Source organism: Acyrthosiphon pisum, chromosome A1 (genome assembly GCF_005508785.2).
Source record: "Acyrthosiphon pisum isolate AL4f chromosome A1, pea_aphid_22Mar2018_4r6ur, whole genome shotgun sequence".
NCBI lineage: Eukaryota > Metazoa > Arthropoda > Insecta > Hemiptera > Aphididae > Acyrthosiphon > Acyrthosiphon pisum.
The window spans coordinates 55,121,876-55,141,461 of NC_042494.1; the positions used below are offsets into that span (position 1 = coordinate 55,121,876).

Below are 19,586 nucleotides of genomic sequence, written 5' to 3' on the forward strand. Positions count from 1 at the left end.
CATCGATATTTTTTTAAGTTATACTAGTCGAGTGTTACTGCTGGGTAGCTACTCCCCTCATGCAGTGGCGTAGCCAGGGGGGGTTTTGGATGTTTAAACCCCTCCCATTGACATTTTCCCTCCTAATAAATATATTGTTTATAGGGTTCGGGACTGCTTGCAAGTAATAAATTTGTTTTATGAAATGGCGAAATTAAATACAAAGTTTGAATTTGCATATTTGTGTATTTTTTAACTTAAATGTACATACAATTTTCGGGAAAAATTATATTTGGATAACATTAAAAAATATCTTAATAAATATTATGATTGGTTAGGTACAATAGGCGATAACTTTGGGGAGGCCGAAGCCTAATACCATACAATTATAAAATTGAATAAGCTTGAAAAAATTAAGTAAATGTTTGGGAGGAGCGGAGGGCTGTTATTAAAGTTGTTGGTGGAGCTTGGCTACAGTTGGCCCTATATTCGCATATGTAAGATATCATAAGTCTCTTTGTGACAAAACTGTGTTTAAACTATAATAATTATTGTAGATTGTACCTACGAAGAAATGAACATCAGTAGATATAGGTACGTGTTCGTTTATCACGGTGTTCGCATATCACGTACGTTATTCGTTATTGCATAGGTATTTATTAACCTAGTATTGTACGCCAGTTTTTTTAAAAATTAAGTTGTTATTTATTTACTTATTTATTTATCTATCAGGTTTATATACCTACTTATTTTAGATTCTGAGTGAAACGATGAATGTATTGATTTTACAATGATGTGTGTTTTTTTTTTTATTTATTTTTTTATTTTTTTACTTTTTTTGTGTCTGTCATCACCTTTTAGGACAGTAAAAGCCCAGACAGCATTTTGTAACAATAATATTATAATAGTATTATAATAACGTTATACTAATATTATTCGTGATTATAATGTTATAATAATATTATTAAACAAAAAATTGCTGTCTGGGAGTGCTTGGATTTTCTTCAACAGTACCTTTTCTGATATGAAAGTGAATCTAGTTGGTACTTTGGGGGGTCAAAAGTAAAATTTTTCCAATAGTTTTCAAAAACGCCGTGAAAAACAAAAGAAAAATTAAGGAAAAACGGGAATTTTTACGCAAAATCTGTTTTCGAGAAAATTGATTTTGGTTTTTGGTGCAACTCTTAAACAAATTACTGTAGGCACATGAAATTTTGATTGAATGTTAATATTTTCATTTTCTATACACCATACAATTTATATTCGTAACAGTATATTTTACATATTTTATCTTATATTATGGTATTTAGATTCTGAGTGGAACGATGAATGTATTGATTTTACAATGATGTGTGTTTTTTTTTTATTTTTTTATTTTTTTTTTGTGTCTGTCATCACCTTTTAGGACAGTAAAAGTGCTTGAATTTTCTTCAACAGTACCTTTTCTGATAGGAGCGCCTTGAAAAACAAAAGAAAAAATTAAGGAAAAACGGGAATTTTTACGCAAAATCTGTTTTCGAGAAAATTTATTTTGGTTTTTGGTGTAACTTTAAAACGAATGACTGTAGATACATGAAATTTTCACTGGTTGTTTATATTTCCATTTCCTATACATGACAAAATTTTCAAAATATTTTGATTTGTTTTGAGCTGTTTACGAACAATTTCAGTTTCCAATTTAATTAGTTTTTTTTTCTATGAATGTCAATTAAACTTTATTTGTTAAGTAAAAATACTTGAAAATTTAATACAAGGCTCCTACTATATTGTTACAATGACATTTGAAAAATATTAAAAATCCTTAGTCACAGTTTTTTTTTATTGGCATTTAAAGTTCAAAAATCACGAAAATTAGCAAATTATTTTGAGTTAATAATTCGTAAAAATTTTTCTTTTCAGAACTAAGATTTTAAAATATAATACAAGATTCCTTATAGGTTAATCTACCTTTATAAAAAAAAAAATGACTATAAGAAACTCAAATTAAATTTTTATGAGCGTTTGAAATTCATATTTTTACAACATTTGATATTCACTCAATTTCTTACGTAACGATTTTCTTATTTTATTGTAATTAAAAACGAATGACTGTAGATACTTGAAAATTTCACTGAATGTTTATATTAGAATTTTCTATACACGATAAAAATTTGAAAATAACTTGACTCTTTTTGAGCTCCTTTTTTTAGCTTTTCTTAATTATTTTGTAGTTAAAAATTTATAAAATGTTCAACTTTTATATCTAAGGATTGAAAATTTAAAACAAGATTTCACGTAAATATTTAATTCTGTTACCAAAAATTCTAAGAAATACATAAGCACAGTTTATTTTTATAGTCATTTTAAGTTCAAATTTGGATGAAATTACATATTAAAAAACCTGGAATAACTATTTTAGTTATTTTGTTGTGATTGTATAATATTATTTGTGGGTACTTGAAACTTCTAAAGTATACTATTATGTATCTATGATAGTACCACGGTTTGGTGTTGATGTATAACGCGTTACCTGATTGATATTGTGATATGATTAATTTGGAATTTATTATTAATACCTATTATAGGTCAATTTTTTTTTAATACTATAGATAAGTATACCTATAATAGGTATGTCTAATACCTAGACTTACAAACCGTCTCCGCTCAGAATTGTTTTTCTTATACAGTGATATTATATCATTGAATTCAAATTTAATACTATCCATTATACAGTGACCCACTTGTAACCTACTGTACAGCAGAGCGACATCCAGTTCCCCTCCTTTTTTTTTCAGCAATTCTTCAATTGGAAAATTGAATAATGGAGTGATAGGAATGCTTAGTAAATTTAAGTGTGTTGCAAAAGCATACCTACAAATTACAATAAATTATAACCATTATAATTTATAATCCTTTATGGTTATATGTCGATTAGGGTATTATATCAATCCTAAAAAAAACACCGAGTCAACTTAAAAAAATACACTAAAATAATTGCTTAAAATTTGAAATATGAATAAGGTAAAATCTAAGTAAATGGTGTAATGCGTGTACATTTATATATTTTATATAATAATCCAAATTTCCAATCCCAATTTCGGGCAAACATGGAAACACTGAACAAAATTGCCGAAGGTGACCTCAGGAATTTGAATAGACAGCTGTCGTTGGAGATTTGTACCTAGAAAATAACTATGATTTTATCGTCATTCCAAACTTTTTGTCATATTTATAATATTTAATCTTTAATCACAAATTATACAATTTGGAATCAAACTACAGTCTATTAGTTTTTGATCACAATTTACTTTAGATGATCAACCAGTATACACTGCAGTAGACAAAATATTCTAATATTTGTTTCCATAATAAAATGAGGCTTTTAATCATTATGATTTATAAATGCCGTGTTATTGTGATAACCGATTTCAAAAATAGTTAAAATATAATCTTCAAAACCAGTAAATGTGTCATTGGTCATTCTGAGAGTTTTTAGATAGGTACAAATTTTTTTAAATTATGTACATTTCATACATAAATATTGAAACCAACATTTCTTTTATTGCAGGAGCTGTTTTAAATTTTGAATTGAATTAGAAATAAAAAATAAAAATTATACATCTAGGCTTTGCAACTATATCTCTTTAGTGAACTAATACAACAAGAAATTATCTTATAGGTATATGTATATCCCATAGGCGAATAGTAATATAGACATAGCACAAATTATTTTATTACTTTATTATTTACTTATTGTATTAGTATACAGATTGTAAGTTTTTTCAATAATAATACAATCATATATTATTATTTTTCAAATTTGTATGTATTGTGGGTAGGTAGGTGAAAAGACTATTGTAGACTAGGTAGCCAAGAGCTAGTTTACTACTATTTAGAAATATGATGTATACAACTTTAAGGATACATTGGCTTAGATACAGGTTGATTTAATGTTGGATTTAGATAACATTCCATTATTCTGACCTCGTCAAGAAATATTCATAACATCCAGAAGTTAGACACACCAGCTGTTATGAACATCGAATGCAGCTACCACCGAAGGGCAACATATTGAACACATGTAAGATTAATATTGAACCATAATACCTTTTAAAGTATTATTTTTCTAGTATAAATTATTGTATTGCATTGAGTATGGTACCAAAATGTTTGTCTTGATGTGAACCTTAGTCGGTACTCGGTAGTCCTTAAATATTATATAATATTATCTTGTAATACAGTTTATTAATGGTACTATAATATTTATAATATTATAATTTTTATAGTTTATATTCAGATTTAAGGGTGATTAAAAATTACAAAACCATGGACTATGGACATAATAACTATATTAATATAATCTATAATATTTTATCATGTCAATGGGCCAAACAGACGATGGAGGAACAATGTTTACACCGGTAGAGTGCGCACCGTTGTACGGTGTTGTTAAATCGGTGTTTACAGAATAATGGCCGGTCGTATTCTCATATGTTACGATTTCCGGCAAATGCACGTATATATAGTCGCTATCTACGCACAGGCTTCGGGGACTGGGTGCGGCGGTGAAACGTCAAATCGGCCGTATGGCTCTCTGCGCTAACGCGTCGTATGTCCGATGGTGGTGAAAGGCGGGTTGTTGTTGTCTCTGGCAGAGTGTACTGCTCAGACGAGACACCGTCCCCCCCCCCACCCGTCACTGCGCGCGCGATGGCTCAGCAGAATAACACGTTTTCTCAAAAAATTATAAAAAAAGGACTTCCCGACATGTCGCCCATTGTACGATGTACACATGTCGGGTTGTGTGCACAATTGGTATCCCATAGCAGTTCAGTCCGGGGTTGCTGGAACCAATTTCCAACGTTCGCCGTCGCTTGTACCTAATTCCGTCTCCACCAAAATTTTTTGATCCAATTTCATTTAAATCAATTATTTTAACAGTGATTAAAACCACATCATTAGGTTTTTGACTTTGGTAGGAAATTGCATTCTTTTTATTTTATTGTATAACTATAGGGCTTTTTGAACACAAAGATTGGATTACGTACCACGAATTCAATTTTAAAACCTTTGTAGGTTGTAGGCACACACTTTGTAAGTTGTTTTATTTAATTTTTAGATTTTTTTAATTTTAATTTTAATTTTAGATATTATGATATGATTAATTTGGAATTTATTATAGGTCAATTTTTTTTAAATACTATAGACTATAATATAATATTATGTCTTATACCTAGACTGACATACCGTCTCCGCTCAGAATCGTTTTTCTTATACAATGATATTATATCATTGAATTCAAATTTAATACCATCCATTATACAGTGACCCACTTGTAACCTACTGTACAGCAGAGCGAAATCCACTTACCCACCTTTTTTAGTATTATTAATGCTATGTATAGATATTGATCTTTTTGGTACTTTAAGATATAACCATAACATATATAACATATTGCATAATAATGTATTATTATAAATAAATATATATTATGTAGATAAAATTCTAACGATTTGCATTCCTTAACTTGTATTTTAATCGGTAAAACTATGTATAAGTGTACTATCAACTTTAAACTAGAAATAGTAACACACACTTTAAATTTAACAATCTCAAGTCTTCATGCATACTTTTAACAGGTTTAATGAATGCGAAAATATATCATTTTTTTTTCATATATTTGCTTTTTTGAGACAATAAACAGGTACCTGCACTGTCAGTGTTGATATAGGTAGGTATATGCAATATGCTATGTAGCTATGTGTATATTTGACGGAAAATTGTACAGAACATTATACAATATATATGTCATTACGTATTAATTTTTTTAGTAATACTTTAAATATAGCAAGTATAGTATAATAGTATTTAAATATTATGTATTAGGTATTATTATATAATAATATTATGATATCATGTCGTTCAGCGGCGATCGTCGTATGGCGGTGGTAGTGCTGCGGCGAACGGACTGCGGTCGATGCTCCCGGCGGACCGGCCGAACCGGACTTCCAGCCCGTCCACGTCCACGTCGTAGTGGCGCCTGGGTATTTTGTTGTCGCCGGGTGTGTACACTTCGCCGCGGCCGAACCGGATAAAGTTAGAGTCCCGGCGGCCGAACCGTATGAAGTTGGAGTCGACGCGGCGGCCGACGGCCGACGACGGATCCCGGCGCTTGGCCACCGCCGATGTAGATGGCCCCGTCCAACTGCAGTCGAACGCCCTCCCGAACCTCATGAAATTCTTGTCCATGGCGCTGCGCCTAGTCAACGGGTCCACCGGCCGCAGGGCGAACCGCTTGTCCGCGGCGGCCGTGTCGCCCGTTCCGTCGGTGACCAACGCGGCCAACGTCAACGTCACCGGCAACAGACACAAAAGCATTATTGCACCTGCAATAAAACGGCAGAGCCGAATCGATTATTTCAATAAGGCTCGTTTCCAAGCTAACTAATTTATTGAGCTCTGTTCCTAAATATTTTATTGATTTTATCCATACAATGGTGTGTTTCTTTATCACACGATAGACACTTTTTCTAGTAGAAAATATACTTTGATCATCAATTCCGAGAGAGGCTTCCGTTAGCAAATTGGATCTAGTTAGTACTTTGGTGGGCCAAAAGAAGAATTTTCTAAATACTTTTTAAAATAACCTGAAAATAATACTTATAGATTTGTTGATATCTAATTGTTACCTATACGGCTATACTGTCTCTGCTCGGAATCGTTTTCACCGTATAGAATTATTTATTTATTTATATTGAATTCAAATTTAATATATATATATTATTACAACGATCTACTCAATGACGAGGTACACACTCGATACATATGTTGTACAGCAGAGCGGTTACTTACTTGACGGGTTTTTTTTTTATTGAAATCGGTTCCGTACAAAATTTGCTTCACAACAATGTGCCGTAGGTACATTTTTGAAGCCAAACAATAATGACATTTGTTCAAAACTTCAACTTTATAACTATCAAACAATGTTCAGGATGGGATCGGATGCATAAATATAGGCCCTCGCAGTATTAAGCCGGACTATTGGTTCATATATAGACGTGTCGTGACTCGTGAGAATGCCTATAGTAACGCTATTCCTGACTCTATAAATCGCGGTGTGGCTCGCCCAAAATTGTCTCAGAACTCTTCTTTTGGGGAATTAAAATTACCACTACATCAGTTCTATATAATAATATAATAATAATTATAATACATATTATTTTTGCCCGAACCTAGCAGGTAACTTTTGAATGTCTTGGATAATGCACTTCTACAGCTGAAACGTGTAAATAGTTATGTATTCACGTGAGAATAAAATTGAGAAATTAATATTTACTGGTATAATTATAATATTATGTTATGTTTATAAATCATTTAAATCTTAAATGTTCTACACTATATGTACATCATCCCATTCCCACCTACTTGGATTTTCGAAAATTTTCTTCACCTATATTAGTATATTGTATAGTTTATATGAATTTGGTTTTCCTATTAAAATGTTATCAAAGAAAAATAGTTGGTAGAGGGAGGCGAGGTGACCTGATTTCTGCCCCACCAAAAGTATTAATTTTTTTAGTAAAAATATGATTTACAGTAAAGCGCAGTGTAAATTTCAAGAGATTACTTGTATGGTTCTATCATTCAATGTATTTTTATTTTTATTCATCATTGAAATGTTTATACCTAGGTCTAATTTATAAAATGTATTGATATAAAAACTTAAAAGTATAAGTATCATAAAAAACTTGTTACGCTCGCCAAACACCCTACATTTGGACAACCTCACGGATAGTTTACCTTAAAATTTAAATGCTTTTTATAATTCAATACTTATATAACTTATGATTGTAAATGTTTTTTTAAAAATTATTTCTATTAGTATTATTTTGGTTGTCATGACAATGTGTCAGTATTCAGTGTTATATAATAATTCAAAGTTCAGGGTTCAGCTAGTGTAGCCAAAGTGTCACAATTTTTTATACTACTAAAAAAGCATAAAATGAATAGTACATAGTTTTCTTTTAAATGGAATAATATGTTGAGCATGTAACATGTTAACCATTAAATTATAGTTTTTATTCGAGTTTATTCTCGAAACTCGTAAAAAACAGACCCTTTTCTTGTTATGAAATATTGTGCCAATACTGCCGTTTCCGTTTAAAAAGTATATTGTACATTTTTAATATACAGCTATAGACAAATAGACATCTATAGACGCCATAGTAAAGTGCTAAAGTTGTCATAGTTGTCAATTACAAATAACCCAATGGTATACTCCATACTTTAACATAATATTCATTATCTCAATTGAATCAATTGTATACCTACTTGGCTACTTATGCTTTGTCATCTATAAGATACACCCAATATATTATAATATAACCCTTATGGTTAATAGGGTACACGATTTTCGTATCTAAATTATCTCTATTCATTATACTAGTCATTGTATTGAATACAGACAAACTAAGTAAATCAAACATAAATGATTATCACAACTTTTAAAATATAAATATTATTTATAAATCATAATATACTTTTAACTCACACGTGACGTGTGACGCCTGTATCAAGTGCATATAGGTATATTAATTTATTAAAACAATGCTACCTACTGACAATTTTACTTGGTAAATTATTATCAAAAATAAATATTACAAATTATAATTAATTTTATATTATAAAATACATAGTAAAATGTAATGTAATATATTTATCAGATTAAAAATATGGATTTTTTATTTTGATTAATTTAGGAATTTTTAATATTGGTAGATTAAAATTTAAAAATGTATGATCTTAAAGAATTACCGAATAATTTATATTCTAAAAAATAAATGACTTAGATGCATATTCATTATGCTTTATTTTTAAATCAGTTCCCAACAAAAATAGTTAGATTTAGGTAGATTGTAAGTAATGGCGCAAATATTATTCCTCTAATACAAATCATGGTTTATTGCTGTATAAATAGTTCTACATTTATTATAATGATACATAATTCATAATTTCATAACTTATGAAAAATAATTTCTATAATGTTACAGATTAGCTTTTTTATTATGACCCGATTTTACGTTACACTTTTCAGTCAGATTATTGAGTTCTTTGGTTACTACATGTACAATATACTTAGGGATATAATTATTATAATGCCTAGTTATTGTTTTACTTGGATTTTGAATCAACTGCAGTATAATACACCATAAAACAATAATAATAATCTTTCTGCGCAGTACCTACTATAAAAAAGGAGAGACGTGTTAGTACTCTTACATAGTATATTGGCATACACCGCAAAATATCGAACAAATATCTTAGGCATGCACTTGAAGGCTGTATTATATTATATATTTATATATGTTGAGCAGTTTTAGCGGGATATGATGTTGTGTCAAATCTCTCTCCTTAAACTTTTATAACCAGATCAAATGCTCGTAAACGTGTTAACGAACCACCTGTACCTAAACGTAAGTACGGCAACCAACAATAAAATAATACAATTTAATTAATATTCTATAGTACACCCATTGCCCATGGATGCTATGCATATTATTATTTATACGTCTCAACAATAATAATATATTGAGCCATATAGGGGAGATGAAGGCTAGAAGTAACAGATTTTATAATTTAAATTTGCAGTATTTATAGCACAGTTGTTTTTTTTATTTATAGTGGCGTTTGTCAAATGTATTATATTCTAAATACAATCAAGAGAACAACTTATAAGAAAAAAAATCAAATACTTAAACATAATATGAGGTCAAAATTCATTTTTTTGATTTAAAAAAAAAAATTTTAAATTTTTGATAACATTGATAACCATCGGGGTTTATTGTAATACCATCTCGGGGTTAGTTGTTACAGGTAAATTAATTAATAAACGACATCAAAATATAACTTTTAGTTTTCAATGTTAAATTTGTATCAAATTTAAAAATTATTCAATTAAAATAAATTAAATCCGTATAAATAAAATGTAATAAATTTAAATAATTTTTAGTTTATTCTTTTAAACACACGTGACAACAATCCCTTCGTCATTTTCGACAACAAACCACATTCTACTATTTGATTACAAATTAACTGTTTGAGTTATCACTTATCAAATATAATTATTAATTATACTTATCATATTATTATGTACCTATTGTAATGAATTACAGTCGAAAATAAGTAATAAAACACCACAATATGAATATTCGTTAATACACCAGTTGTTGAGTTAACAATTACGACTTTAGCTATATAAATGGACAACATAATATTATGTATCAATTCACTTTTTTCGTCTTGAAATTTTGTCATGCGACTGTATTAAGTTACAAATCTGTTCGCCGAGATAGAAAACGATTATTTTCAATCTTAACGGCGATTAACTTACTATATTATATCACTGACTTTCGTATATTTTAAAACCAATTCATTAATATAATATTATGTATGGTACACACATATAGCGAACATAAGTGTCTGCTAGTTTCAGAGTTATTAACATCATTGTGACAACTACAATATTATAATATCTATTGCCGGCCCGGTCTCCCACACATATATATTTACATGGGTACCTTTACGCGCTGCAGTGATGACACATTTATTATTGTCGTTTGAGGGTTACGAGATTTCAATCACCCCCGCGGTCACATCTACGGTCGGAATACGTGGTCTGTCAAAACTTATTAGTTCCGTGGCGTCTATTTGGACAATTACCGTTGCAATATTATTACCGAATGAATAATGACCGCCGTAATACGACGAATTAATAACGGCCGGCACACAAACCGGCGCGTTTACATTATTGCGTAGGTATATAACACGCACGGATATACTTCTACCTGCAGCCTGCACCTATCTAGGTTAGGTACCTATATATATAATATATAGGGTTAGGTACCTATATTGCTGACTACCCGCCTTTCGCCTGCCGCGGAAGAGGAATTCGCCACCGCCGCCGCAACAACGTGAAAAACGACCCATCCCGGCGGAGGTGTTTCGTTTTTTTATAATTAAGAAAACAACGACAAAGAAAAATGACGCGTTGGTAGTATAGGCGCGCATGTTATTTATATAGAGTTCATCATTTTTCTTTTTCCGTTAAATGTTTTGTATTTTTTTCCTTTTCCGGTAAACGCAATTATGTATCGAAATCTTATAACACAGCGCGGCGTGTATATTATCATATAAATAAGCTTTTAAAAAAAATCTGAAACAGAATAGTTAATTCTCCATCACAACCCCCCAAATGTAGATAGGTATATTCGGATATTCCACAAAAACGAAAACCCCGCCCAATGGTGGTAATTGAAGTTCAAGTGACAAACTTATAATATTGCCCGATAATCGTAACGCTTGTTACCTATTTGGAAACTGTGTAGATGTGCATTGTGCATGCAATCTGCGAAGCAATTTTATTTTGCTAAAGGCATTTAATATTTATAGAATTTAACTATATGATGCATAATTTATGAGTAGGTACATATACGATAAATATTTTGGTAATCGCCAATCATAATACTATAAAGTAAGTATAATATTTCCATACGATGATCAACAACTAATAATAAATATGTGTCGTTCATGTAATTATCTTTATATTATGACATGGTAACATATTATAATTAATATACGAGTATTAGATCAGTCCGGATGGAAGTAGAAAATAATAAACGACCAATTAGATTATCGTCAGGAGTTTTAAAAATAAATCTAGGCCACAATAAAAATATTATTATCACTTTATGATATAAATTTATTTTGTAATTTAATGAAAATTATTATTGTTTGATGTTCATGTAGTTCGGTAATTATTGTGGTGGAACTGTCAACAGTTTTTTACTTATACCACCCAGCTTAGGATGACTACCCCACACCCTGGGTAGTAATGCAGCGTGAGATAATCATAATCCTGAAAATTCGTATGAAAGTTAATTAGGTAGGTAGTGATAGTATATGTTAGGCTTTGATCCTAATATACAAATACTTGTTAATACGTATACAAAATATTTTTCATTAAAAATTTTTTTTAAATTATAAAATGTAAGTACAGTTAAAATTATTATACATATTGTATTAGTTAGTTCGAAATTGAAATTAAAAATAAATTAACAACATATGTACTTATGTATGTAAAGATATAATATATAAATACCTACCTAATAATATATTATTTATATTATTATCTTTTGGATTTTGTAGAATTGTTGGGAGGTACGTTAAAAACAAATACAGACAGACATTATTTATTATTAATTTTTTTTTTAAATATATTGATGAAAAATGTTTTTTTTTAAAACTTTTAACCAGACCAAAGTATCATTATGGATAGTGGCTACTTTTATACATTTTAATAAGAAATGCGTAAACAAAATAAGAGATGATATTTGAGTTCTTTTTATTTCAAATATTTTGTTGAAATTAGAGTTCATAATGTACATTGTACAAGTAATTTTAAGAAAGTAGGTTTAAAGTATGATTTTTTTGTATAATAAAACATAAAATCATCTTTCCTATGTACATGATATACTTAGATAGGTATAAAATATAATATGTTTTATACAATATACATTACATACTTTTGTTCTTTAAAGTTTTTGTAAATGATATTAAAATGGAAGTAAATACTAAATATATTTATATATATATATTGAACAACATTCAGAACCTCAGGCTGAAAGTTGTTTCATATGAAACCATTATATGTGTATTTATACCGAGACGGTATGTACAATTAACAATCATTTGTCAAATGTAATATTTGAAAGTAGTATTTTACTATTATGTAGTATTAAAATACTATTATTATTTGTATAATTATTGTTTGTGTAGACGAATATTTCAAAGTTAAATTTCTAAGAAAATGCTTTTCGTAGACCCTAGGTATGTAAAAAAATTATATTTATGGATATTAAGTACTATACACATATTCAAGTTTGTATGAAATGAATAAATTATGACATATTATAATGGTTATAATCTGCAGGGGCGTTATTTGAGGTGTTGTAGGGTATGCTTTTATGCATAGGTACCAAAAATTGATCGAGATTGTATTTTAGCCTGGCAATAATTTTTCTGCGCCAGACAAAAATAATCTTCTTTTTTTTATTGGTCTTAAGTATCGGTGTACTATTAAACACTATTTAAACAGCTGTTTATAAATATTTAAATTTAAGTTTAAATACTTAATTGTAATATTTATTAGGTATACAATATTGATAATATATTAAATTGTTACATGGAAAATATAAAGATTGTTTTGTAATTTTTTTGTAATAACTGCAGTATAATACATTAATACAATATATATTGGCCTGCTTTTTTTGGCCTTCTTCGTTTTTAGCAACCTTTCAACAAAGTGGAATGACGCCGCAGGTTGTAAATTAAAATACAATAATACGCACCTACCAAACTAGACCGACTATACCTAAATTTTAAATTATATTTAAATTAATTATTTCTTGACGTAACTTTTAACTGCTTAATCAAATAATAGGAACGAAATTAATAGGACTTAAATTATATTTTGTTCTATCTATTTATAAGTATTATTTTCATAGCAGATATTGTTAAGCTATCTACCTAATAATGACATCTCCATATAATAAATTATAAATGTATTGTATGTAAAAATTTAAATATTTTTTATAATATTATATCATAACTTATTGGAGGAATTCGTAATTGTTCAATATAATATAGTAATTTGGTTAGTGTATTGTTTGCAATGAGTGGCAATTTTTTTATTTATAAAATAACGATTTTGTTATACGTATTGCGGCCTGACACCTATAATTTATATTTTATACTATTTCTTACACTTGATATCATTTTAGAGAAAGTAAAACAAAAAATAATATTCAAAAGTTGGTGTACTGCACTGTTGATAGCATACCTATAGGTATACCTACTGTTATATTCTAATAAAAAACTTTAAACAATTATTTACTATTCTTATTAACAAAACTTCGATGAATCGGTGGAAACGTCACTTTTTTATTGACACAATGCTTTAGCTGTCAAACGAGAAGATAGTGAAAAGTATGAATCCTATATGGATTGTGTTTTGTGAGATAAGAAAGGTTTTGGATAAAGAGAATATGGAAATAAACTATTGTTAAAGTTATATTTTATTTCATCCCTCGGTAATATTCGCGAAGAGTGATAAAATCAAAATTAAGACAAATAGCTTTAAAAGTTATATATATACCTACTAACTTTATAAGGTGGGTCGTGTACCGCGGATGTGTCAGCACTCAGTATACGCATATTCAACCTGTATCGTGGTTATTGTTTTGAATCAAAGTTTAAAATATGAGTTTGCAATACGTCATTGTATAATAAATTTATTTATAGGTACTCGTATAATAAACATCTATAAATATATATATATTTTGTACCTATTGTGCCTATCAGAAAATATCAGAATCAACCCTGGAACCTGCACTACACATATTATGCCAAACAAATTATAGTAATGTTAAATAAAAAAATTGTATTATATTAGGTATGACGTTTCTGGTTAGGATATAGGTTACCAAATTATATCGTTAACTTTCATTACCGTGGTAAATAGAACGATGTGATTCGTTGGTATAAAAAATAACCAATTGAATGCACTGATTCAATTATTTATCATTTGTTGTTAAGATAACATATTATACTTTTAATGCTAAAAATATATATTATATATATTATATAATATGTCATCAATATAACGGTTAAAGAAATTAAAATTTTTGAAGTTTGATCGTTAAGGCATTCTTGTTTACTTAAAAAACAAATTAATGAGCACAATTTATATTTTTAGTAATTAACTAATATTATGGTCTGTTGATTGTTTAATAACACTCATATTACAATTATCTTGATGGCCAGGCATTCTTTTATTAATTTAAAGACAATTTTAGGGAATCATGATAACGAGTTTCGTATTTTTTTATCTTGAGATAAACAAAACAGTAAAATACAAATCCAGCGCCCTCTTAGTTTACGTCTTAACATAATATCTATGCAAATTTAAAAAAATTATTTTGGAATCTACAATATTTTGACTTATTATTAGAAATCACTTCTTCTATATAAGTGAACATGATATATAGTTAAGGTAGTTGACAGAATACTTGAAAAATTACAATATAACAGTCTCATTTTTATTTGAATTTAAGTTATACTTTTTTTTTTATATTAGTCTCCTATAGGGTACATAGGGATCTTATAGGGTTTCATTTTTTAGTTAAGTTAGAAAAAAGTGTTATGCTGCTTTAAATCAACTATGTTAGACAGAAAGTGTTTATGTACAATCATCTAAATAATTTGAAAAATTAGAAAAAATATTTCATATGATTAATAAACATCATAACATATAGTTATTTAAAATGTAAATATAAGAAAATCGTGAAATTATAGAAGTTTCAAAACAATTTAAAACTGTATAAGTTAATTAAAGAACATATTTTCCAATCAAGTACAACTTTCACGGGATTTGAGCATGTCTCATAAAATATTATACTGGAATTTATTGTAAACTTGCAAAAATGTTGAAGTATGATAAATGTCTATAAATAATAATAACAAAAAAAAGCTTGAAATGGATCCTATACATAACTTCGCAGTTTAGCATTAAATATGGATAATATTTTATACGTAAACTAAATTAAATATATAAACTATATAAATATTTAATAAATAAGTTAAAATTGCAGTAGGCGTGGATTGAATTTTAACAGAAGTTTTCATATTATTTAAATTACAATATTTATGTCAACAATTATTTAACAATTAAAATATTTTGTTTAGAAGTATATAATGTATGAAGTTAAAATTGTATATTGTAATTCAAAATGAATTAAAAACTTAAAAGGTTAAAAAAAATACAGGTAATTTCTAAAAATATCGAGTTGTGACTGTTGAAAATGATCCAAAAAAAATGGTAATTGTGTGATATAAACTATCTAACAAACGATAAACATTATAATATTGTATAGCGATGTTACAAACTGTATGGAAAAACAAATTGAATATTGCAAATACTCGAACCAATAACCAATCGCCTAATAGTTTATTTCAAAAAAATAGATACAAAAATATAATCATCAAAATCAAAATTCATACTGAAATAAATAAATGGTGAACAAAATGATTGATTGTTAGTGCACGGTATCACCGGCAATTATAATATATTTGTTCCATAATTTCGTCATAGTTTATGAATATTTTTTAAGTTCGGCCTATTATAGTCTCGTTATAAAATTAGAATACCTAGTTCGGTTCGGACTTCGGTTTGGATATCGGATTTGAGTAAAATTAAATAAAAGTTGTATTCTATTCAACATCATTAAATTTAAAACTTAGATTCATCCTTAAAAAATTAATAATAAACACCGGAAAAGTTACTCTGCTGTATAGCAGGTTTTTAGGGTACCTCGTCAGTAGTCATTAAGTCGATTACTCTAATAAGTGTGTTGAACTCAATGACGATAATCGGATATTTTAAAATGTATTCGAGTTAATATTAGTAATTTATATTAATATTATTAATACGGTCGGTAGAACTATTTTTTGCCAATAACATCATAATTAGTTTACAACATTTATCAATTGGCAAGAAAAATGATAAAATGAGGATTTCACAAAAAATTGTAAATCACTTAAATGAAATAATAAATATGCATAATATATAGGTAGTATAATCTCCGTCTAAATACAATCATTGGAAAATGCGATTAAATACGCATTATTGTTATATTGACGATTACGGTTTTTAATACGTATTACTTCATTATCTGAGGTCATTAGCAATCATAGTAAATTTTTTCTCTTCATATAATATATTATGTTTGATTACATTTTCAAGTATACCTATACTATTCCATAATAAACAGTGGTAATGTGGTATTCGCTCAGGCCTCGTATTTCTGACAATATAACCGATTTCTGCTCTACACTCGCAACCCCTTCCTCTCACATATCACATAGGTATACTCATGGGGGGCTAGAAGGGTTACTTGCACCCCCTTTAAACTATTGAGCCCCTGCAAAATATATACGGGCGCCCATGGTTTAGGTACTTGCATAGTTGCATGTCTATATATATATATAGTGAGACTTCTATATTATTACTAAATCTATATTCTAATTATAAATAAAACTATATTCTAACTATAGAGAATTTCGTTAAATATAATTAAATTAATTTGGTTCTAATTGTGTTTGGTCCTCAAAAATATTTCGTTAAACAGAAAAAAATTATGCTAAATGAAAGTTCGTTACGTATGGAAGTTTCACTGTATATATACCAGATACCTACAATATATTATACAGTGTTATATTATAATATAATATTATATTATTATAATAAATATTTTAATGTCTTACCGCGAATGATCTTCACGTATATAATATTATACAATGAAATATATATATAATATATTACGTAGAACGTGCGGGATTGGAGAAGAATATTATTCAAGTGTAGCGATCGAGGAACGACGACGACGACTCAGTGCAGGTATATACGTATATATTATTATATAAATATGTAATAATATAATATTTTAGTCGGAGGTCCGCGTGGACAGCAACAGGCTGCAGGTACGACGAGTGGGTCGGTCGAATAAAACACACGATGATCGTATGGGAAAAAAATGCACTCGAGTGACCGCTGAAGCGGGTCGCAGGGCAAAGACTCAAAGGTCCGTTTCGGTACGGATCGGGCGCGTAAAAGCCGAAAAGGCTGTGTTCCAGCCTGCTACGGGAGCGATACGACGGCGACGATCAGGACGACTCGGTTGTCCCGCGGGCGACGCGTGCGGAACGGCTACGGAGGCGGTCGGCCGGTCGGCGCGCGCCTTTTATAGGGATACGTGGCGCGCGGTTTGTGTCACGTTTTTACGTTAGTTTTCTCTCAGTTTTGGGCGGCATGCATGCCCCCCCCCCCCGCGGGGACCCATCGCCGGGCTATTCGCCAAATAATTCTGCCGAGGACGTATGAATCGTCGCCGCGGTGCTGTATAAAAGTCGAGATTGTCGGCAAAACGAAATATAAATGGAAATAGGTACCTATTTATCGGAACGATGACAGTAAAAAAAAAAAAACCGTTCGTAGAACGCTAAAATAAATCCGAGAAGAATCACATCCAATGTATCAAAATGTTTTCCAAAATTAATAGTAAGACCGTGCACCCCCCCCCCCCCCCGACCCAAGCGGATTTGGCGTAATATAATTATTAATATAATATAGGTATAAAATTATACATAATAATAATATATGACTGGCAGGCTCGCCGTGTTCTAATATTATGTGTTTCCAGCGCATAATATTTTTGGTTTCCCATTACCGAAAACGGATACGGTTTTATTCGTAGGAGAAACACTTTTAATTGGACGTATATTATTATTATTATAATATACATCAACACGACTATATAGTCTATAATAATCTTATACGTTGGTTGCGGTTATAATTAACGACCACCGGGTTATTTTATTATCACATGTATTACATGTATTATTATGTTCGTAAGGTTTAATTCGATATGCTATTACCTACCTATTTAGTTTTCGAGCGACAATATCGCGGATACAAAAATATGGATTGTCTCTCTCTCTCTCATTCTTGTATATAATTTTTATTAGAGACAGGGTTTAGTTGTCGCACAGGTTACATACTGGTTGGTCGTGATAATGTTAAAACAACTTCAAAACTATATAGATATTATGTACGTATATTTGTGTTCGTTATATTTACTGTAAATTATCACAATCAATATTATAGTCATTTTTATCTCGGCTATAGGCCGATTTTGACGAATTTTAAGATAAAAAAAGGTGGGTAAGTGGATGTTGCTCTGCTGTACAGTAGATTACAAGTGGGTCACTGTATAATGGTTGGTATTAAATTTGAATTCAATGATATAATATCATTGTATAAGAAAAACAATTCTGAGCGGAGACGGTTTGTCAGTCTAGGTATTAGACATACCTATTATAGGTATACTTATCTATAGTATTAAAAAGAAATTGACCTATAATAGGTATTAATAATAAATTCCAAATTAATCATATCACAATATCAATCAGGTAACGCGTTATACATCAACAACAAACCGTGGTACTATCATAGATATATAATAGTATACTTTAGAAGTTTCAAGTACGGTATGTCAGTCTATAGACTATTATATAATATTATATATGTTATTAAAAAAAAATTGACCTATAATAGGTACCTATAATAAATTCCAAATTAATCATATCACAATATCCATTAGGTACTTATAACGCGTTATACAATATGTAATTTCGTCCAAATTTGAACTTAAAATGAATATAAAAGTAAACTGTGTAAATGTATTTTTTAGATTTTTTAGAATTAATTACTTACGTGGAATCTTCTTCTAAATTTTCAATTCTTAGATACAAAAGTTGAACATTTTATAAATTTTTAACTACAAAATAATTATTCAATTTTAAATTTGATAAATTTGTCAACATTTTAACTTCAAATGCTTATAAAAAAAAATTGTGCCAATGTATTTTTAATATTTTTCAACTGATATTGTAGCAATATATCAGGAGCCATTGTATTAAATTTTTACACTTTTTGGCCCAACAGATAAAACTTT

At 29.2% G+C, this 19,586-nt stretch overlaps 1 protein-coding gene across 1 annotated transcript; it reads right to left on the minus strand.

Annotated features, from left to right (window-relative positions):
* Nucleotides 1-5,705: 5,705 nt before the first annotated feature.
* LOC100572112 (FMRFamide-like neuropeptides 1) lies at nt 5,706-17,774 on the minus strand. Its single transcript, XM_003240256.4, has 2 exons — nt 17,338-17,774; nt 5,706-6,344 (listed from the first exon to the last, which is right to left on the minus strand). The coding sequence occupies exon 2, from the start codon at nt 6,334-6,336 to the stop codon at nt 5,881-5,883; it is 456 nt and encodes a 151-aa protein (XP_003240304.1). The 5' UTR covers nt 6,337-6,344; nt 17,338-17,774; the 3' UTR covers nt 5,706-5,880.
* Nucleotides 17,775-19,586: the final 1,812 nt, after the last annotated feature.

Coding starts and splice junctions, on each gene's coding strand:
- LOC100572112 (XM_003240256.4), bottom strand. CDS start 6,336: ATGCTTTTGTGTCTGTTGCCGGTGACGTTGACGTTGGCCGCGTTGGTC.